This window comes from Rhamphochromis sp. 'chilingali', assembly GCF_963969265.1.
Source record: "Rhamphochromis sp. 'chilingali' genome assembly, chromosome: 2".
NCBI classification, from domain to species: domain Eukaryota; kingdom Metazoa; phylum Chordata; class Actinopteri; order Cichliformes; family Cichlidae; genus Rhamphochromis; species Rhamphochromis sp. 'chilingali'.
In genome coordinates, this window is record NC_137930.1 from 54147171 (window position 1) to 54170668 (window position 23498).

General features: G+C 39.6%; 1 protein-coding gene across 1 annotated transcript; it reads left to right on the plus strand.

Moving 5' to 3' along the window:
- The first annotated feature begins 388 nt into the window (after positions 1-388).
- cd82b (CD82 molecule b) lies at positions 389-22596 on the plus strand. Its single transcript, XM_080864514.1, has 9 exons — positions 389-525; positions 9487-9559; positions 10632-10704; positions 15330-15454; positions 17265-17339; positions 18855-18950; positions 19723-19896; positions 20842-20925; positions 22378-22596. Exons 2-9 carry the CDS (start codon positions 9497-9499, stop codon positions 22453-22455), a joined length of 768 nt encoding a protein of 255 aa, XP_080720640.1. The 5' UTR covers positions 389-525; positions 9487-9496; the 3' UTR covers positions 22456-22596.
- Positions 22597-23498: the final 902 nt, after the last annotated feature.

Consider the following 23498-nt stretch of genomic DNA (forward strand, 5'->3'; position numbering starts at 1 on the left):
GTGCTTCGTCTAATGCTGGGCCCCACATTTGGCATCCGCTGCGAATGAAACTGCAGTTGCAACCGCAGAAAAAGCCACGAAAATCCTTTACTGATTGCTAAGGTGTTACAGGTGTTACACTGTTTTCTTAGATGCCGTTGTAAACTGCGCAAATGCAATGTCTGACAGGAAGTTGAATGCGGTTTGGTTTTTGGTTTTTTTTTTTGTTTTTTTGTTTTCTCCTGATGAAGAAAAGAAAACAATGTGCCCGTTGTGTAAATGAGACACCCACAAAAGAAAAACTCACAAGGTTGAGGTTGTGAAATTGTAATAAAAGAACTAAAAAACACACCTGCAGTTGTGTTGCACCAGGAAGGCAGGAGAGGGTTAAAAATGTGGGTGTAACGAATTTGCCCCCTCACGCACATAAACCACACACAAACCAGTCAGACAGACACCATCATTTGTTTCTCTCACACTCCGAGACCAGACTCTGTTTCAACGGTAGACTCCTCTGTCAGCTCTGAGCACCTCCAGAGACGCAAAGTAAGTGTTTGCGATGTTTTTGTGTATCTAGCTAGTAATAACCCCAGAGTTACCCGCGCTAGCTTGTGAAAACACGCCGTTGGAATGCCCCCCTTTTTTTGTACTTTGTTTGGAGACCTTTTGTTTAGTTTACAACGGTCTTTATGGGCCGTTTATTTTCTGTTAAAGTTGCTGGAAACTTGTTAATAGAGTGAGTAGTTAATTTTGTCGGGGAAATTTGAGGAGCTGGTCAGTGGACGGTCAGCTAGCCGTGAAAGACACGAGATGCTGTGTTCAGTGTCAGGCAGAGCCAGAGTTTCAGTCCCAGGAGTCATTCAGATGTAAAAATACTTTTTCAGCCAGATTCAAGTCCTCGCTTTTTGTCGTTTGTGCACGTTTAATGCTGGTGTATTGACTTTAATATGTTGTGTGAGAGCTGTACGTGTTTGTTGGGCAAACGTTAAAACAGATGTTCAAGGTTCTGCTTTCGACATGGTGTAATTACATTATTTCGACCTTCCTGGACACTGAAAAAATGGCTGAGTGTGGATAATTGTTATGATTGGTATTTTGTGATTATTTTTTTAGACTTTACACTTGAGCAAATGAAAAAAAAAACTAATAAAACAACTCCCCCCCCCCCTTTTTTTTTTTTAAAATGAGGCAACGTAATGCAAAGTTTAAAGCGTTTAAGACCAGTGACGTACCTATGAAATCTGGGGCCCAAACGTATGTGGTCTCACATGCCAGATCGGTATAATAAACACGTGAAAGCATGTGAAGTAAAGCTATTATAGTTCACTCAAATATATTTTCACATCTAGTTTTAGTTAACTGAAATATAACACAAAACAAAAATGAACTAAAATAGAATTACAGGGAAAATATTTTTAGTTTAGTTTTTATTTAAATTTGGCAAAGACATTGATAGATGTGTTTATTGAGGCTCAACTGCATTTAAAAAGGGGATCAGCTTTGGGTTAGTATCTTGCCTAAGGATATTTGGCATGCAGACTGGAGCAGCCAGAGATCGAACCACCAGTCTTCCAATTAGTAGATGACCTGCTCTACATTCTGAACTACAGCCACCCCTAAATATTAATAGATCAGTAGTGGCTAAATCCTGCCTCTGACATTTTCCATTAATACAGTTTAAAAATTGAGAAAAGCTAGTATTGAAACGAAAAGTAAACAAATTGCCAAAAAACAAGAATTAAACTGAAACTAAACTGAATTGAAAGCAAAGTGCACATAAAACACATACTAATCAGAAAATTATAATAACTGATGTGAAGTGGTTATTAGTTATCAAGATTATCAGCATCAAAGTCTTTTTAAATATGAAATTTGAGCACAGTTCATCCCCTTAATGCAGTAATTACAGTGTGAAGCTTCAGGGTAAAAGAGTTCAAAGTTTTCACGTCTTTGTTATACTGTGAGCACAAAACATACAGGTGGAAGCCTTCTACATCTGGCACATACACAGAAAGATTACAGAAAATAAATCCCTAAATAAAATGAATTGTAATTAAAGTAAATTAGTTTCCAACAATTCTATCAAAATCTTCTCCCATGTTGATCTTAATAAATCCCAATAAACTTGTGGTCTGAATATTCAAAGTAAAAAAAACAAAAACAAAACAAAACAGGTGACGCACTGACACTAAAACGTATTATTTACACAGTAGCCAGTATTCGTGGTGGATATAAAATAACTTTTAATTACCCACTTATTGAGTCTGTGTCTGATATTGTCTGTAATCTGAGAAGATGGGGCTGTTTTTCGAATTTTATACATTTCTCTTCATTAATCCAGCTAGTTAAGTGCTCTGATACTTGTCTATGGAACAAGAAGAACAAGAAGAACCAGAAACATTTTTGGCCATTCTCCAGCAGGAGTGGCCTAAACCTTTTGCACTTTTCACCGTGGAGGCTCTGTGGGAGCACTGGGGGGGGGGGAAAAAAAAAAAACACATCCAAAAAATGGTGCTGTAATTCCAGGGTTTGGGTGGTCCTTCCACATGTTAGAGGCCTAGTAACTGTTTTATTTCTCTCAGTGCAACAGCCCTAATTGTAAGCTGAGATAGTTTGAAGTGGAAGCAATGAGTAAGCTACTGAAATTCTAGGTAACATCCAGTTAATACAGTCTTGCAGTCTTTCTGCATTTGTGGTATGCCTTTAAGCAATTTTGTGGTGTACGAGAAGAAGTTGAAGTCTGAGTAGGCAAATGAATTCTCAGTGCCTGCCTGGGCTCAAACGCCTCTCTCGAAAGTTTAATGTAGAGTAGAGTAAGGGACTATTTTGAGTGTTTGCTTATTCTGGAAGTATTTGTGATTGGACAAATTGTTAAATTTGTTAAACTGTACTTCAGGGTTTGGAGAACAGTTGTAGATTGATGTAATCGAGTTACTCAGTGGTTTTGTTGGACCTATAGAGCCTATACAGAATAAAATCAAATTTTGGAAGCACCATAACAGGTATTGATGACTCGCTGTAAAGGTCATCAGCAACTAAGAATATATGCCAGCAGGGCTTTCTAAAAAGTGGACCAAACTACCAATGAAAACTAAAAAATGATGTATTAGAAAAGAGAACTTTCTGGCAAAATACCTCCCAGACAGAAGTCTCTCTAAAAAAAAAACCCTCTCCCACTGCTGTTGCACCACAAATCATTGTGTTAATAGATTAGTAATTACAGTTTTGTTTTTGTTCTTGTTTTTTTTTCTTTGACTCTTCTTGGTCTAAGGATGTCAAAAGAATTTCTGCTGGTATTAAACTTTGATATTTAATTCTGTTAAAATTAGATTCCTTTCTTCCCATTCATTATTTTTCATTCGGCTGCTGTTATTTATCATTGAATTTAGAGTTTGGTGGGGTTTTTTGCTACTCTGTTTTGTTTCGTTTATACACAAAATGATTGTCTCGTTGCCATAAATGCCTCATCTTTTCTACTGAATAGTGGGGGATTTTTTTTTTTTTGGTTTCTGACAGTTTAAATGTCACATAAGTGGAAATTTGAAATCTGTCATCTCACAAAATTCCATTCATCCATTTTCTATGACCTGTAAGGGTCCATGTCATGAGGACAGCAGTGTAAATATAGCTCTTCCTGTCCATCCTCACTGTCTTCAGCTCTTCTTGGTGTTCCTAAGCCAGCTGAGAGACGACATCTCTGCTGAATGTCCTGTATCTGCCCTAGAAAATCTCTCAAACACCTCGACTAGGATGGGACAAGGAGGCATCCTAGTCAGATGTCCGACCCCCCCCCCTTTTTGTCTTTTCTGATGTAGAGGAACGTTGGTTATACTCTGTCCTCTCCCGAGCGACTGGAGTCCTCACCCTATTTCTAAGGGGGAGCTCAGACACTTTTCAAGTCCTTTCTACTGCTTGTATCTATGATTTTTGTCCTTTCTCTCATAGCTCACAGCCCGTAGATTGTAGGAATCTTGACCAGTATATCGACATTTATTTGACAATGCTGGACTCCACTGTTTCACCACTTGTATAAATACTTAAAAGTTGCTACCTCAAGTAGAGGAGCTTACTTTCAAACCGGAGCAGGGATTTGACCACTTTTCTGGCCAAAAACCATGACATCACAATTAGAGGTGCACATCTCACCCACACCACTTCACACTCAGCTTTGAATAGAAAACCAGAAACAGTAGAACCCCACCCCAGAAAACAAAGACGTAATTCTGTGATCACACATCTGATAACCTCAACCCCTTGGCTGTTCTTAGAAACCGAGAAATGGGAACAAATCTCTCTGATTTATTGGCAATGATGTGACTTGATATGGTTGGATGGGTGGATAAAAACATTGTCAATTACATGATATAGTGACTGTAGACCAAATCTGTGTTTAGTCTTGTTGCCACAGATGTGTCATCATTTTCATTTACGTGGGTAGGTACCAGGCACCCAACCACAGATGGGGAGTTTACTGATTTCTTTTGCCATACAGCTTGTCATTACATAGATGCAAAATGGGAAATCCCCTCCATCCCTGAAAACCCACTGAGGTGTATCAACTAATAAAGCAACTGAACTGATAAAACATCGTCTATATTACCGACACCCCATGACTCAGGCGAATTAAAAACTTTCATAGACATAAAAAATAACATGTTGACGAAAGCTATCAATACTAGCAGCCCTGATTCTCTGACCAGCAGACCGCAGAGGCGGATTTTACTCCAGGGGCTGTTTCTAGGAATGCATGCATTTTGAAGATGTTTTCTTTTGTCACTGAAATGCAGCAGTAAACAACCTACAACCTGTTCATGCATGGTGATCAACAGTTTTTGAAATGTTAAAGCAGGATTCTGGCACGATATTGAGAGCTTTAGTAGTACCAGGATGGTGTCTGGTTCATTCGTTCCAACACTGTGGCCTCACAGATGCGTAAGTGGGTCATATTAAAATGGGAATATGACCCATGTTAGGAGGAGGTAGTAGAGGGAGCTTGGCACACTGCCTGACGTTTTGTGTTCAACACGACCATAGCTGATCAATGCTGGGTCCATTTCAGACACAGTTGCTGCCATCTGCCATTCGTGCTGTCTCGTCTCTGTAACCCATGCTTGTGAACTGACCCTTTGTACAAACACTTATTTCAGCGTAATGCTTTTAACCTTTTATTGCACCCAAAATACTGTTAGTAGGTGTTCGCACCTTACGCCAAACCACAGGGAGGGAGATGGAGGATGTAAAGAGGGGGGAAAAAATGTGTGAGATCACGGGGCCGGGAAGTTCAGGTAATTCTGTCGCGGTTTTATTCAGGGGAATTTTTCTTTTTTCTATCCTGCACATTGTTTTTACACCAAGCTGAGCCTTCACCTAGTTCAAATTGGAGAGATGAAAAATAACCTTTCAAGTAAACTGCCTTTTGACATCAGCAGCAGCATATATATATTTTCTACTTGTAATGAATGGTTAAAATCCCACTCCTGGGTGGCTGTTTAGCTCCACTTCCCATTCCACTGCCGAGCCTTTATTTTCACATGCTTCCAGGAAGTTAGCTGTGATTGGCTTTGACTGTGTAAGCTACGCAATAAGAATTCTCTAAATGCATTTTCAACTTGATCTTGTCAGTGTGCGAGCTTCTATGAAAGCTATACTCCCAAAAGAGTATAACCTCAGTTACTGCCTCGTAATAAATTAGGCTAGCACTAGGGCTGCCACAAACGATTATTTTGATAGTCGACTAGTCACCGATCATTTATGCGATTAGTCGACTAATCAGATCATCATCCACTGGACGTAAAACTACAGCTTATTGCACCAGCAGCATCTGCTCTTATATAACTATCATTAGCTTACAGCTTTAAGCTTTTAAGGTGCTAACTAAAAATAAAGACAAGATGATAGTTTATTCAATTTTAATGAAATTTGCAGATTGTTTCGGTAAAGTTTAATAAGCTCCTTGCTATCTAAAATATAACAGGACACCGGAGTATATTCTCCAGCATCTCACACTTCTGATAATCAGCTGTCTGCTTGACGTTTATTCAGCTGTGTAAAAACTATAACTTTAATCTCAGCCAAACCGATTTACTCAGGAACAAATAAAATACAAAAAAAAAAAAAAAGCCAAACAACAACATTTTTAATTTATCTAAGTGACTCATATATATTTAACCTGAGTCGCGAAAGACAGCGGTGGGTTTGAAAACAATTTGCCGGGAGTCCGGTGTTCTCACGGCGCTAGTGACCTAGCCCCCGGCTAGCTATCGAGCTAGTGGGTAACAGACGTCTCCGAAAACGTCGGAGCGCTTTTGAAAATATGTGGTGTCCTGATAAACTGAGCCGATATTTGAGGTTTACACAGCTACATTCTCGCCTGAAAATATGTTAAACGTTTATTTTGTGACCCAGAAAGAATAATAAGAGTAATATTAAAACTAACTAGCTACCGCCATTGTTGGAAACTAAGCTGGGCCGTGCTATGAATTCTGGGACACAGCTGCTTCTTCTTCTTCGGGGTTTAACGGCAGCTGGCATCCTTGTACATGCTGTGCTGCCATCTTCTGTTTCAGTCCGTTATTACACTCTTAAATCCTGCTATTATTCCTGCGTCTTTTGCGATCTTACAAAGCTTCAAACGACACGTCGACTATTAAATCAGTCGTCGACGATTTTGATAGTCGACGTAATCGTGACTAGTCGACAAATCGTGGCAGCCCTAGCTAGCACGTTATCTTATTTATGTTTGTTGTTTCAGAAATATAATAAGTAGCATTGAGGCATTGTTGGGAACTGTTTTAAGATGGACTGGGGGCTCAGTCAGCAAACAATGGTTGTCATAACTAAGCCTTTTTTTAATCCCCGCTGCTGCTCACCATCTAGACATAAAGACCAACAATCTCCTTTAAGGATTATCTACTTTGCAAGGGTATCTGCTGTGTGGTTTGGGCTTTGCATTGTGTGTAGCTTTGTAAATATGAAATTGTGTTGGTATTTCTATCAGTATTTTTATGCTACATTTAATAAGTAATAATATTGAAAGGCTTTTGATAGAGCTGCTCTACAGACTGTGTATCTGACAAACAACTTAAAACCACGAAAGCATGTTGAATCTGAAAGTATTCTTCAGAAAGCAATCTGAAGTATTTGTTTGTCTGTTTATGTTTGTGTAGTCTAAGTAACTCACTCATGTGATAGTTACCAGCAGTTCAAATGAAATTTGATGGTAAAACCAGTTTGAACTACACTGAACAGCATCAAAGCTTTGGGGTTTGGTTGTTTTTTGCTGGTTTTTTTTTTTTTTTTTTTTTTTTTTTTTAAGTCTGTTTTGTAGCTTTTGGCTTTATTTGTACAGTGAAGGAGATAGACAGGAAATGGGGGAGGAGGAGAGAGCGAGGCAGTGACACGTATCATAGATCTGACCCGGCTAAGTTTCACTAACAACGAGTATTGTTGAGCAGAACCTATTTTTCATATTATCTTTAGGCTATAATTAATTTTCATGTTCTCTTCTTTGACATACACACTGTCTGGAAAAACACGGCAGCTTCCTTTATGCGTAATCTGTAGACAGACTTCTTATCAAGTGAAGAGGAAACGAGATGTGATTAAGAGATGTCAGCAAAGTAAATAGTCTTCATTTGCAAGTCATTTGAGTGGATTTACAAGATGCATATTGTTAATTTGAACTGTTGGTTAACATAGGCAAAAGAAAAAAGAACTAAATACATGATTACTTGTTACAGATACTGGAAGAAGGTTTAGATGAAATAAGTGACACAGGAAGAGAGAGCTTGTCATTAGATATACAAGTGCCTCCATGTTGTATCTCAGACTCCTCGAATAACCACAATAGCTGGTTATATTTCCTGTTTTTCCTTAGTATGAGAAAGCTGTGGTGAATATTGTCGTTGGACTGGTTCTGCTCAGGCTGAATCATGTTACCAGGGAGGCTTCATGAAGTGTACCGAGTGTGTAGTGCTGGCCTGGCCTACTTTTTTTTCTTTTCTTTTCTTTTCTTTTCTTTTCTTTTCTTTTCTTTTCTTTCTTTCTTTCTTTCTTTCTTTCTTTCTTTCTTTCTTTCTTTCTTTCTTTCTTTCTTTCTTTCTTTCTTTCTTTCTTTCTTTCTTTCTTTCTTTCTTTCTTTCTTTCTTTCTTTCTTTCTTTCTTTCTTTCTTTCTTTCTTTCTTTCTTTCTTTCTTTCTTTCTTTCTTTCTTTCTTTCTTTCTTTCTTTCTTTCTTTCTTTCTTTCTTTCTTTCTTTCTTTCTTTCTTTCTTTCTTTCTTTCTTTCTTTCTTTCTTTCTTTCTTTCTTTCTTTCTTTCTTTCTTTCTTTCTTTCTTTCTTTCTTTCTTTCTTTCTTTCTTTCTTTCTTTCTTTCTTTCTTTCTTTCTTTCTTTCTTTCTTTCTTTCTTTCTTTCTTTCTTTCTTTCTTTCTTTCTTTCTTTCTTTCTTTCTTTCTTTCTTTCTTTCTTTCTTTCTTTCTTTCTTTCTTTCTTTCTTTCTTTCTTTCTTTCTTTCTTTCTTTCTTTCTTTCTTTCTTTCTTTCTTTCTTTCTTTCTTTCTTTCTTTCTTTCTTTCTTTCTTTCTTTCTTTCTTTCTTTCTTTCTTTCTTTCTTTCTTTCTTTCTTTCTTTCTTTCTTTCTTTCTTTCTTTATTTATTTATTTATTTATTTATTTAAAGGGAAAAATTACTTGGATAAAAGTCACCAAGTGCACTCTGTGTATGTATGAAACCCAAACAGGCTGCATGTGAGCATGAGGTAAACTACTGTAAAACAGTGCAGCTGATGATATTCTATTCTAAAACCAAGAATATCAGACAGTGAAGGCCTTTCCTCGAGGATGTGATCACAGCAGTGTTCGGTCGTGTGTTTATTGGTTGTAGTTTTATACCATATAGGCTCCTTCATAAAATTCACTGCAAAAAAACTGTTGCTAACCAAACTCGTTGTTTCCGTGTTGTGTTATAGCAGTTGGTAGGTTGGTCTAGTCTCTCTCGATTTGAGATAGTAGTACACGTAACCACACGAGCCGTCATCCTCTCCACATAGCCGTCGTGACTTCACCACTCGTCACTTTGTGGTGGTCCTCCTGCTGCTCTTTCCAACCAGGGTGGTTCTTCTTGTTTGTCAAGAACGCAACTGCATTCATTAACAAGTGTTACTGCGAAAACACGATATTTTCCAACAACAGGGCAGCAGTTGTCGCACAAAAGAGGGAATAAGTTGGTCGGTTGAGCTATTTAAGCCTGGAGAAATGTGACTGTTTAAAAATGAACTAGGCTGACGCTGCTTTGAAGATTTGAAGCTGTGTTTAATCAGGAATCCAGCTGTGCAGATTTCTCGACGTCCTTGACTCAAAGCTAACTTTCCTTGTTGTGTCTTTTCTTCATCTTGAGTCGGTTTGTGATCTCTCTCTCTTTTTTTTCTTTTTTTTTTAATGTCTTGCCCACGCTTTACTGTGATATAACTCTCTGACGTTAATAGCCAATAAATTCTCTTTTGTCTCCCAGAAACACAGCCATGGGGAAAGGATGCGTTGCAGTCACCAAATACTTTCTATTTCTCTTCAACCTCCTCTTCTTTGTAAGTATCTGCACATGCATTGCACACACTGTTAGAGTAACCCAACTTTCACCTTGTCAGCAGTTTTGTTTAGCTAAGCTAGACAGACGAGTATGCTGCATCCTACACTTATGACGCACTTAGAGTTGCATGATGTCTTTCAGGGTTATATTTGAATAACTGTCAGATGCTGCCAGGGGATGGTAGAGATACACAGGGAAATGTCGCTGTGACTCTCTCTGTGATAGGAGATATGAAGTTCGGTCAGGTCTAAATTACAACAGATGGTTTCTGTTTGTTTCCTAGTCGCTTGGGCTGGTCACAACATAAAGTCCAGAGGTTCATACAACCCCAGACTCCTAAAACTGACTCTGCGAGGATGTCCAGACCTTTCTAGTGGGTCTGTGGCTGTAAACCTGATGCAGACCTTTTGATGTGAATGCGCCACTGGTGTCTAATAGGAAGCGTGTGTGTCTGTGTCAGTGTTTGTCCATGTGGACAGATTAGTCTAGGGGAGGTTAGGGGAAGCCAGGAAGTGGAGGGCTAATGATGGCTGCCGGGAGCACAAGAGTCTCTCTAAATGAACGGCTCTTAACGAAGGCTTTAATTACTGCTGGGAGGTTGGGGAGGGGCAACGATACAAGTGGATAGCTGGGGAATCAACAGAGCCTCTTATTTGAGAATTTTGCCCCCTCTACAGTGCCCCACAATTTCCAAACAAGGCCCCGCTTAATTACATTGATAGTCTCAGCTTCATAGCCTCATTACAAGGGTATATAAAGTAAATCTGATCATTTTTGGAGGCTTTAAGGAACCAATTACACTATGTTCCAGTTTCCAGTTCTGTTATGAATACTGATGTTAATTGTGAGAAAAGCCTGTGGAATGACTGCCTCCACATCCTGTTTCTTTCCAAATGTTGTTATGAGAGAAAGAGAAAGGCAGACAGAAACACAAGGGACAAGATGCAATCAGATGTATCCCACATGTGACAGACCAAGAGAGCAAAAAAGAAAAAAACAAACCAACTACAAACCGTGTGTAAGACATTAGAGCACATATTGTGCCTGATTTTTCTCTGTCACCTCCACAGGTGTTTGGAGCCCTTATCCTGGGCTTTGGACTGTGGGTTCTGCTTGATAACAAGAGCTTCATTGCTGTCCTACGTAAGTACCTCCTCTCTACAACTAATGCAGATTTTATCCCCTGAGGCGCATTCCTAAAAGGTCACGAGGGTCTGCTCACACCTTACTAAAAGTGTGACTCACATATGAATGTTGATGACTTCCTGTGCACCCTGTAGAGATACAGACACACACTGACAGGCACATCTGTGAGAAGTGGGTTACTCAGGGGGGATGACGGGCTCTTGATTACTAGGGCATCTTAAAAGGTTTCATCTTAGGGTGGAAAATGGCAGTTGTATCCCCCTCCTCCACTTTCCACACTTTGAACTTGCCCGTTTTCTTAGTCCTACAGATGGCAGAGGTGCTAGATAACATTTCCCACTTGTACAGATGTTCTCACATATCTACTTGTAGACACTGCATAGTAAGAAATACGTTATTATTGCAGTTATCAGCTTTCTTAAAGATAGAAACGTCTCCAACTACTGTGAAGAAGACTGGAGAAAGCATAATGAAGCCCATGTCCAGATTTGCCTGAAAAAGCAGAGAACCACGGATGGAAACTCTTAGTTGCCATAAATCTCTTTTATAAATGCTTTCAGTGTATTCATCCCAAGTGGAGCATTTCCAAGAGCAGCAGTCAAGTTTTTTTTCTCAGTTTGTAAAGAGAAATTCCTTCTTTTTATTGTCTGGCAACTTGGTACATGTTGGAAGTCAGATGCAGCACTTTCTTCTACGTGACTCTGATACCTCTTTCCTATAGGAGATCTGCATATGTCGTGTTTGCCAAAGCAGGGTCTAATGTTCCATTTAACTCAACCTCTGATGAGTGGTTGTGACCTGATTCACTGTGCCAGGCTAGAAGGGCTGTGAGATTTACTGCTCTTAGACAGACTCAGTTTGAATCAGTCAAATTAGATTAATTACTGTTTTGTTAATTGTTTCGGCGCCTTGCATTGTTTGGTTTTACGGCATCGGCTGAACTTTCCAGTGATTTTTAACAAGTACGATTAATGGACTAAATAGAAGTCTGAATGATCAAAAATAAAAGTTGAGTTCTTTGATAATGAGATAAGAAAATTCTAGGTCAAGTAGAGCAGAAGTCATCTGTATTTTGGTTGGAAGTTTGGGGTTATTTTTTCATTTGCTATCTTGATCGGTTGTTTGTGAAAAGAGTAGAGTTTGATCAAAACAATCTCTAGAATTGACCTTTATTGTCCTAAAACTTAGTGAGTCCAAGGTTGTTGTTCAGCTGAGTTTGGTTATCTCAAATTAGGCCTTCAGGAAATAAAGGCAGTAGAGTGTGCATCATCCTTTTCAGCCTCAGGCCTATTGTTGTGATAATCCAGCTGTTCCCCAAGAGATAGCATGATTCATTCATACCTTATTCGTGCTAGGAGGAGTCTAATGACCTCCCCCCCTACTTGTATTTATGTTCCCTATACCATGGACTGGTCAAACTCTGCTCCGCCTTGGATGTCTAACCTCACAGAAAATATCGTATCACTCTGCAGAAGAACAAAAGCTCCAGCCAGCTCTGTTTATTGACTCTTGTGCATTCCCCTCAGAAGCTTGGTCTGCCTATAAACAGGATCTTTGTGTTTTTAGTTTCCATTCTTTATGAGTTATATTAGCAAAGGCCTTTGCAGCTGTCCCAGTGACTTCAGGCAGGGAAACTATGAGGATGTTGTGGTTTCAGGCGCCCCTGCCCCCCCTCTTTTTAAGTTAAAAAAGACATCTTCCCCTCACTATATACTCGCCTATATCAGAGCACTGATGTTAATAGTTTACTGTAACATGATGCCTTCAGTTTATCTTGCTGGCGTTTGCTAAAATACAGCGTGCATATTATTTAGACAAGTCAGCCTGGGAGTCAGGGAGAAGAGGTATGTGAGACGGAGAGCGCGCCAAAGCACTGTTTGGAAATGTGCTTCATATTAATTCCGAAACTTTTACAGAGGCACAGGGAGAGAAAAAGAGAACATGCTGGAAAAAGATTTTCTTTGGACTCTTTCAACTCAGAATTCAGCAAAGTAAAGGAAAAAAAACTTGATCTGCCTGTGTTTAATTTTTAAACCTGTGCGTATAGTCAAGTATGACTTTTCGCCATCTGTATGGAAGCTCAGTGTGTGGCTTCGGTCATGTTTACAGAAGGACCTGCAGCACCAAACAATCCTAACTCCTGCTCTCCCTCGCCAGCCGTCTTGAAGGGCACCATGAGTTTTCCTTCTTTAAATGGAAAGTTCCATGGAAACCACTGAAGTAACTATTTTAGAATATCTAACAGAGACCTACATAGAAACTTGCCAGAGTAGATGACAGAATAGCACAGTAACCAGGCTAATACATGCTGACTGCAGGAGGATGCTATGTTTTTGGTATTACTCCAGAAGCACACAGATGCAGGAAGCTTGTAAAGAACAGTTTCTGTTCTGCTGCTGCAACCTTTGAAACACCTGCAACTGGTCTTAGGAGTACAAGGAAACTGTTGTTTTGTTTTTTATTTAAAAAGGCTTCATTTTTCTAAATGTGTGATGAAAAGATGGAAAGAAGAACTAAGCAGACTCAGTACCCCGATTGTGTTTTTCAGTTAGCTGCTGCCAAGGTTTTTGTAGTGAGTTATGTTAACAATCTAAAACTAAGTGTGTTGAAACATTTCCGTTAACTGAAATTAGCCTGCATTTTATACTATGCAGGCTAATTAAAATATACAGCTTTAATTCTGTTTGGTGACATTTTTCATACAGAGGCTTGGATGTCTACATGATTGTATAATTCTGTTTGTGAACTAAAATGTTGCTTCTTACAAATACCCATGTTATTGCATTAGAGTTGCACTGCAGTTCCTCAAACTTATTAGTTTGCGTAAACACCGGGCTGCATGAAAACCACACACAGAACATCTAATTTAAACTCTGTAGTTAATAATCATAGCACACCGGTTTACCATCTACATGGAAAATACATGTTTGCGGTCCACTGTAGCTGCATACTCTTCAAGTGAACCTTCAGTGCGTTGAATTACACTAATAAATGTAATGATGACAATATAGGAAGCAAAATGTCGGCACATATCTTGCTGTGTCATGTAACTTTTTCTTTGCTTTTCTCTCTCGTCTGACTATGTAAATGTTGATTTGTTGCACCTCTAACTAGAGCCTTAGAAATCTCTTACATGCATTAATATATTTAGTGTTGCTAAATGTTCTCGCTCCGGCTCCTAACTGTACCTACTGTATACTTTTGTGCATGTCCCTAAATCCCTCAGGTTAATTACTGAAACCCGTGGACATCTGTTGCTTTTGCAGCTACTAGTTGGTTGCGTGTGTGTGTGAGGGGAGGGTTGGGCGTGCGGTTATGAGAAAGACAGAAATAACATGCCCCAGCTGAATACCGGATATAGAACATACAACATGGTTGTCTGCCTCCCTTTTAATGTTACCTCATAAACACTCGATACACGGTGACCTCATCACTTTCAGAAAGTATTCTTAAACCACCACAGCATACACTGTTATGGTAGCCCATGTCGAATCAGCAGTGTACATGCATTCAGTCACATCTTGTTCATAGTTTTGGTAAGTTTATATCACGTATTTAAAGGTGTTTCAGTACTAACAAGAAATTACTGTAAATGCTGTAAAGGCTTCCATTTAGTGTTCTGACAAGTTGCGTGAGCTATAAAATATTATTTATAGTTAAGACAGGATATGAAAATGTGCTGCAGCCATAAAGATTTTCTATTTATTTTTGTTTAATGATGCATCCTGTTCCGATAAGTGCAGATGATAAAGTGTATCATGGAGGTTTTCAAAGTAACATGGTGCTAGTTCAAGAAGAGCTAATGTTCCTTCTTTGCAGTCATAAAGTAGAGTAATAAAGTTTAGCTTGATTTTAACAATCTTCAGAGATATTAATATTGACTGTGCATCTGACAGAGCACATATAAAGAAAAGCAACACAGAAATATATTCACAGATATTAGAGGTGAGGTGTCGGAGCCTTTCTGTCTGTCAGCTCTTTTACCAAACTGTCGCGAGTGAGTTATCTGATTTGCTGTTTTGTTTGCTTGGCCCAGGAATCCTTGATAAGATGGAGCCATTTGACAGAGCTCAAAATCTAGCCTCATCCATGGATTGAGCTTGGAGTCTTTGGAGCTCTTCCAAAGCAGATAACACACAGAGTCACATAATGGCTCCAATTTATCTCCTCTCCAACCTTCCCAGTGCCGGCCCCCTCCTCCTGCAGAATCCCTCCCACTCTACATACCAGAAAGGGAAATCAATTTATCTCGCCACACACTGACTTGTCTCAGTCTACTCTGAGAGAAAAACCTTTTGTGTGAGAAAAGAATGTGTTCTCACACAAAAGCTTGCATGATTTCAACATAGAAAATTTGCTCGGTGAACGAGGTTTGGCTAACCGTAACCTGTGTGTGTAAAAATGTGTTTGCAGAAGTAAAAAGGCCCCCACATATGTGGTGCAAAAGTCTGTCTCATTTGGCCTGCTAGACACAGTTGCATTTGTATTACAGTTAGTGGAGAAAAAGAACAGAAGTCAGGGGCCTGTCACCATAAAAATCATGTTTGTGCCACCCTTCTAGATCTCAGGAATTCTATATGTTGATCTCTTTCTGTGCCCCTGATTGTTTCCATCTTCTCCAGAGGAATCATCAGATACTGTGAAAGTGGCCTCATACATCCTCATCGGAGTGGGTTCCCTGACGATGGCCATGGGCTTCTTTGGCTGCATTGGATCCATCTACGAAGTCCGTTGTCTTCTGGGTCTGGTGAGAAGCTACACTGACTTTAAACTCTTTTTAATCTCTTTTGCCTCTATCTGCAATCGAGTGCATAATTAAAACAGTAAATACTGTTCGAGGTATTGTTTCCTACTTATTTATATTTATTCTCTTATCGTTTTAAACACACAGAAGCTTAATTTTATTTAATGAAACATTCACCTACCTGCTTGAGCTCTCAAGGCTAAGAACATGTGGTATATTCCTGCTGACATTAAAACCCTTCAGCATTTCTGCTAAATGTGTGCTGCCAGGCTATCACAGCATGTGTGGATTTACAGGTGGTGGGGTGGGGGGGATGGGGATAAAGCCAGTAAAATGTAGGGGATACAACAAGAGTGGGGATGGGTGCGTGACCTACAGTGTTAAACCTGCAAGGGGTTAACTGAATAACTGCTGTGACCTACTTCTTCCAGTGACAGTGACCAGCTGGCAGTAGAGCCTCTCTCTCTCTCTCTCTCTCACTCACACTCACACACACACACACACACACACACACACACACACACACACACACACACACACACACACACACACTGAGGGAAGACTGGAAAAGCTGGATGTGTCTGCCCAAAAAGTGTTTTTCTCTTATTCTTTTTTGTTTCTATTTGTTACATGTGAATAAATTTCCATTTATTAGAGTTGATAATTTGTTTACTTTCTATCTATTCAGTACATTAACTGTGTGAGGATGAGATAAAAAGTTAAGAGAACAGGTCCAGATTATAAGCTTTACCGTTGGCTGATCTCACAATCGTCTCCTACACTGTTTTCAGCACGGCTGCTATCTTAGTCGAAGTCCTGTTATGACTCTTTACATTTATGCCTCTGCAATATTCATTGGATCACCTCCTGTGTGTCATAACAGTGGACCTGCAACTTGATTGTCATTTTCGTGAAAAGGATGAAAATGTAGGGAAGCAAAACTGGTGAGCGGTCCAGAAACTTCTGCGTTTTGAGTGTGCTCTGAGCTGACAGGAGATGGCTGGCTGACATGCACCATAATTCACATCACTTCTGCTGAATGTTCTTCTTCAGAAGCCCCAGAAAGTTCGAATAGAGCTCCACGTTGACAGTTTCACCGCAGGGAATGAATTCACTGTGCACCATGTTGGAAACTAAAGTGACTAGTATGCCCTCGGTCTCGCACCTCTCCCCACACACTTGCCTTAGGGCTTGGAAACTGTGGAGTCTGACACAAACTTCAGGTTGATTTGAAAAGACAAGTTAAAGTTTGACCTCTGTGCAAGTTTGAGGTCTGTGGTTTAATCATAGAGCACGGAATAAGATCTAAAAACAGCATTCATGCTGGAACTTGTCGGGACCAAAGCAGCCATGTCTGAGAAGATAAGCTTTAACGTGAGATTGGCCTCATTAAATTCTTCTGAATCTGTTTTTAGAGGGGTTTTTTTTTTCATTCAGAAAAAGTGTCAACACTTGTTTTGGTGTTTTGGCTGCCCAAAAATAACCGAGTTTCATGATATTCAGGACTTAATAATCTATTTTCTATCTATCAGCTGCGTGTGGCTGGATATGTTAGTGTTCGTTGAAAGTCTTCCTGCTGCTACTAATTAAAAAACCTAAACTAAACCAGCAGCCTATAATTACCTGAAACTTGCTGTGAAACTGTGCAAAGCTGATGGGAACTACAGATATATGTTCACCAATACAAGCTTTCTTACTTCATTCACTCCTGTTAAAAAAATAATTATTTTATCTGCTTTAAGATTTGCATCGGTGTTTTTCATCTCTTATCAGTGGTTATGTAAAACTGACATACGTCTTTGTCCCCTCACAGTATTTCACCTGCCTCCTCCTCATCCTCGTTGCCCAGATCACTGCTGGAGTTCTCATTTACTTCCAGAGAGATCGGGTAAGAAGCTAGTTTAGTTGATCCTGCTTTACTCTCTTCCCCTATATTTTTTTTCACATCTTCTTTCTTTTTGTGTTATATTTGTTTCCTTTTTTATTTTTACCATATTTCCTAATTTAACCTGTTTCCCCCGCTTCTCGTGCATTCTACCACCTACCACTCCTCCACCCACTAGTACAGTTTGGGCCCACTGGGTACTTGTTTCCCCTTCACAGCTTTCGCTGGCTGTGTGTACATTAACCTGTAAGGAATCCAAAGTTCAACAAATGGAAAGTTTCAGTTTGAGTTTGTGTCATGTGATTGGATTGTGAAAAGTGAGATAAAGAAGGAGGACAGGAGACATGTGATAACAGTACCGGAAGTAGTTTGTAGGTTGCTGTAATCGAAGGCTTTCGTCATCATATTAGTGATGTGGAGCGAGTGTGCTGGAGAATCGCATTAAATGATGTTTTTAAAGCTTTAATCATATGAAATAAGTCTGTCTTCATCTTCTATACGTTAGTACTTTTCACCCCAGAGGCAGAAATTGTCATCGTATTAACTATCATGTCACCCATTTCTGGGTGAAAAAAAAGTTTTAAACAACAGCAACCAAACTGTGGCAAAGTTTAATCCTTTGATAGATGTTATTAGCTCGGCAGGGGGGCTTGAATTAAAACACAAGCTGGCTAAAATAAAAACCATGACAAACAACACCAAAAAACAGCTTAAGATTTTCAAAACGTATTGGATTAAATTTTAAAAAGCTGTTGCGTAGCTGTAAATGTGTTTTTCTGAACTCCTGATGTTTTAATGTTTTCCCCCCTTAAAACCTTTCTTATACAGGTCAAACCAGTAATAGCACCACCTTTGTGTTGTTCTAAAGGGAGTGTTAAGTTGGAGCACATAAACATCTAAAACCGGTTTTGTTCTCTAAACATGGCCTTTCTTTTCCAAGACATAAAAAGCCTTTCCCTTGATAAACCTCACCACTGCGCTCAGGATAGGTGGTGGCTATTTCAGCCCTCCAGCATTTATATGCATGTATGTGTACGTACATGTGTATCTGCGTATCTGTAGCCCAAGACACCCTCCCTGTGTTTAAGGCTCACCACAGGGCAGGGTGGTGCCCATTCCCAGAATAGGGTGAGGCTCTCGCTGTAGAGCCTCAGAAGCTGCATCTCTGCCACCGCTCTGTGGTCGTACACACATAAACACGGAGTCGTTCTCTTGCTAAGCTGTATTTGAACAATGTTTGAGCCCAGCAAGAGACGTCACATAGAAGAACCGACTGCGGCGGTGCTCGAAGAAGCATAAATTTAAAATTTGGAAAAGAACGATCATCTGTGGGATTTGTGGGGGGTTGTTGCTTGTTTATTTGCTTTCCTTCATCACCACTGTTTCACTTCCCCTCTCTGGCTGGTGTTCAACCTTTTTTTTAATGCCTAAAATAAAAAGCACTTTTATTTACGTACAGCCATGGTGTGTTTTCTGATTCTTAGACACTGATAATAATATACTCGTATTCAATTCCAGTTGGCATATGAGATGGACAGCATTATTAAGACTGTGATCATCACCTACCCCAATAACAGGACCACAGAGCACCCCTTGGACTACATTCAGAGGACGGTGAGTTGACGCTTCAGTGTGTTTCCACGCCTTGTCGACCCCCCCCCCCCCCCCCCCCAAAAAAAAAACAACAACAACATTTGTTTAGATTTCAGTTTGGATTGTTTTGGTGGCAGGCGTGATTACTCTAAATAATTCTTCAAGAATCACATTACAATACATTATAAGCAGCTTTTCTATCCTTTTTAATGCGTAACTCAGTCAATCAACAATTATCATGCAAGCAGCTAACGGTGTGATTGCAGCTTTCCATACATCAGGAGAGACTAATTGTGCTGAATAGTTGTAGGTCTATAACCTGCAGCCTTCGTCTAACTTAACTTTCATCCAATCCGGTGGGCTCCCTAAGTTCCATCACATCCACCGTTTTCTGGAGACAGCCTTTTCAGAACTATACAAATAAAACTGATCTGAGGGATACGTGAAAATATGTGTATGCTTTGCACTTTGGATGAACTAACTCATTAAACTAATCAGCCTGTACCCAGTTTCTTCCCTCTCTTCTTCCACCTTTCCCTCTTTCTTGCCAAGCCTCTTTCCTCCTGGTCTTTCTGAAAGCAGCAGCCAAGAATACATTGTTCTCAAATATCATAATACAAGTACTCATTCACAGAGCCAAGGGATTTGCTAATTTTGGATCCAGTTTCATTTCCAATTCATTTTTGTCTCTTTTAAAGAAATAAAATGCAGCAAAATCTTTTCAATCCATCCTCTGTGGAGGTTTTTGTGTTTCTAACTTGTCTCACATCCTTACTTTCTCCCATATTACCAGATGAAATGCTGTGGTTTTACTGGGCCGGGCAACTGGTCTGAGAACCCTGTGGTCAAGAACAGCACCCAGGTGCAGTATTCCTGCTCCTGTCGTAATGATTCCTTGCCTGGAGTGGATAAGGCGCTAGCAGGCCTGTGTTCAACCTTGTCCTCGGATCCACCTGTTTATGAAACGGTAAATAACACAATGTAAAGTCTGCAGCCTCCTGTCTGTGCGCTAAGAGTTGAAAATTAGGCGAGCAACTGTTAAATTATACAACCTAGACTGAAATTGTTTTATTTCCATACCATGATATTGCTGCTTATACAAATTATTATTATTATTATTATTATTATTATTATTATTATTATTTTTGGTATTTTCTTTAATGTTTTCTCCAGGCAGTGGGACAGCCCCAAAATACTGTAGTAAAATTAATAATATCACAGTATTTAAAAAAAAAAAAAGAAAAAAAAGAATTGATGATCTGCATGTTTGATTCGGCCTTTATACGTTAGAGAGGTAGGGCTGAGATGGTTTGGACATGTGCAGAGGAGGGTTAGTGGATACACTGGACAAAGGAAAAGAGGAAGGCCACAAAGAAGATTCATGGATGTAGTGAAGGAGGACGTGTAGACGGTTGCTGTGACAGAGGCGAATGTTGGGGATGGGATGAAATGGAGGCAGATGATCTGCTGTCATCAGAGTTTTACTACAGTTATTATCACTGCATTTAAAAAGTATCTTACTTACTGATTGGATGTGTACTACAAGAAGTATAGACTTATTTGAAGTACTTTGCAGCTGCACGTAAGCATAGGAATGATTTTTAATTTATGATTCTTTGTTTTAGGGAATTTAACGATTTTTAACACTTAATGTTTGTGTCTGATAAGGCCCAATCAGCATTAAGGTAAAGTAGATGTCGGAGTTGTTGTTTGGTCTGCGTGTTTGAGAAACTTTACACTCCCCAGTCGCTCCCTTCCTCGGCTAAGCTAAACCTGTTATTCTTCCCCTCACAGGCTCAACCCAGAGCTAACAGTTGTGCTTTCAAAAGGCTCAGTTCATGTCCGGCTGTGATCCTGTAATCATTCATCTCTCTGCATGTCCCCCCCCCCCCTCTCTTGTTCTCTCCTGTAGGGCTGTAAAACCACCATAGAAACATGGCTAAAGGATAACTTGGGAGTTATTCTGGGGATCTGTGCTGCCGTGGCAGTCGTGGAGGTACAGTATCCGCCTCTTCCTGTTCTGATTTTTATCAAGAGTGCCTTAAGGCTGCCAGTATATTTGTTTTTAACTGCACCATGTCTGCGTTTGCTTGGATCGTAGCTGGTATACAGTTTCAAGTTAGGTCAGGCAGACACAAGATAAATAAATGCATTAAATTATGTTTGTTCATTACAACGATGGCAGAAAGCAAACATATGTGTTTAGATTATCGTAGTAGATAGACTTTATAATCCTCCATATATACTGCTATAGGCTACTTTTAACTCCTTCCTCATTCACAAAAGGTCACCAAAGTGGGTTTGAGTTCGAGTTGAAGATCTGTGCCTTCTCTCGAGGTCTTTCCTTTATGGATCTTTTGCTTGTTTTGTTAGGTGAATGTGTAACTACACCGACAACAGCAGCTTAATCCTACACCCAGGTGCCACATGTACTGTTCCTTTAAAAGTTTGGTCTTCATTACCACACCTCTGGCTTCAGCCAGTTAGCTTAGCTGGAAGCAGAGTGAAACAGCTGGCCAGCATCTGTACATAACTCTTGTAGGCAGAATCTAGTTTGGTTAAAAAGAAAAGCTTCTCCTTCCTCTTTAACTGAATGTCAGAGGCACTAAAAGGAAAGTGAAGAAGCCTTTAGAAAACAAAACCTCCAAAGTTTTAGGAAAACCAAAAACGTATTTATATAGCTTACCTTTTTTGAATAATATATAAATGGATAACAGAGGAGAGTGTTTGAACCTTTAGAATTTGCAGTAAAATTGAAGGTGAAATTAGAATCTGGCTCTTTATGTTAAAAAAAACTGGGAGGTATTGAAGTACGATCCTGACATCTGAGGTTGTGAATCATGGCTCAAAAGCGAGAGGCCTGAGGTCCTCAGAACAGAAAGCAAGCAGTGTTTATTTATGTAGTATCTGTCCCTGCTTTTTCTATATAATAATGTTTCCAGTAGTCTCAGTTTCTGCCGTTTTAGACTAAAACACGGTGCTGTGGTTTTCAAACTAAGACTGGATATGTAGTGTTTCCAAAACGTCTCACAGACAGGAATCACAAAGTGCTGACACAATGCAAAATTTTAAAAAGAAAATAAATCGAACAGCAGATTAAAAAATTTTAAATTAAAAGACAGTGTACAATATTTTTAAAAAATACCCTTTTTTTTGAAGCTAAACTAGGGTTAAGGGTACATTACATTAAAGCAGAATTTGGGGAAACACGTTTCTCATGCCAGCGTAAATGGACATGTGCGGTTGAAGCTCTGCAGTGGACATAACTAAAGTATGTGAATATTGTTTCAAGACAGACTTGGAGAAAAAAACAAAGCCTGTGGTTCAATAATTGTAGCCTGTTGTAAATACACAAATTCTTTGGTTTTATCACCTGCATGTTTGAGTGCACACTCTGCTCATCAGTTTCAAATGCAATATCTAAGCCGACAACTCCTCTTTCCTCCAGCTCCTCGGGATGATCCTCTCCATGTGTCTCTGCAAGAACGTTGGCCGGGAAGATTACAGCAAAGTGCCGAAGTACTGAGCTGATGCTGGAGCCAGCTTCACATCACACACACAGATGGACGGACTCTCCCTCTCTCTCTCCTCACAGCCCAGTCTTACACACACACACACACACACACACACACACACACACACACACACACACACACACACACAGACAAATGACAGCTGTCTCCACCATTTGAGCTTCTCATGTCTGCACAGCTGTACAGATTTCTCACGCCCACATGTACACAAACACACACACACTTCTCAAGTGTGATATATTTGTGGACCGTAAGTTGAAAAGTTACTTAATTTTCCTCATTTTATTTGTTTTTATTTTTGATGGAAGCTTCTGGCGTTTGATACTATGCAAGTGTTCATTTGTATGTCGTCGTCTTTTTTCTTTTTTTTGTGTCCCCTTGGCTGACCTCAGTGATGCGCTTAACCCTGTAAAGTCATAAGAAAACTGCCAGAAAATTCTTCATTTATTGTGTCTTAATTGAAAATTCAGACACATTTTTTTTTAAATAAAAGGAAGTATTAATTTGCGTGTAAGCATTTAAATTGGTATCATCTTTGCCACAGCCATTTTTTATGTTTAAAAATGTTCTGTTGCTTTAAAAAAACGTGCAATGCATTGATGATGTAGAAGTCTCAAAAACTCATGTATCAAATGTACACCTGGCGCTACAGGATTAACTGGTGAGAGAAAGAGAGCACTTTAGTGATATTGAGTTAGCTGAGAGCCAGTTATTCTGACTTCAAGGCACGGAGATGAGAGGAAAATGGGAGGGCGCATGCTACTATCTCAAGGTATTTTTGGTGCAGTGGGTGGAGGATGGATGCAGGGCATGGCTGCTGCGGTGGAGGTTTTGGCTTCTGTCGTCAACTCCTCGTACCTAGTAGCCCTCTGTTGACACCCACCACCGGCTCCACCTCATGCCTACCCATCATCTCTAAATCATGTCTGTCTTCCTTTCGGGTACGCATGATTCGTAATGAGCGGCTCTTCGAAATGAACTTTTCTGTTTGAAGTACGTATGCGTATGATGTGTTGAGTGAATATTTTATTTCTTT

Bases quoted from the DNA above. Each gene is read 5' to 3' on its own strand.
- cd82b (XM_080864514.1), top strand. From the start codon at position 9,497: ATGGGGAAAGGATGCGTTGCAGTCACCAAATACTTTCTATTTCTCTTC. The intron at 10,705-15,329 runs GTAAGTACCTCC...CATCTTCTCCAG, and splicing joins GAGCTTCATTGCTGTCCTAC to AGGAATCATCAGATACTGTG. The intron at 19,897-20,841 runs GTAAATAACACA...TCTCTCCTGTAG, and splicing joins ATCCACCTGTTTATGAAACG to GGCTGTAAAACCACCATAGA.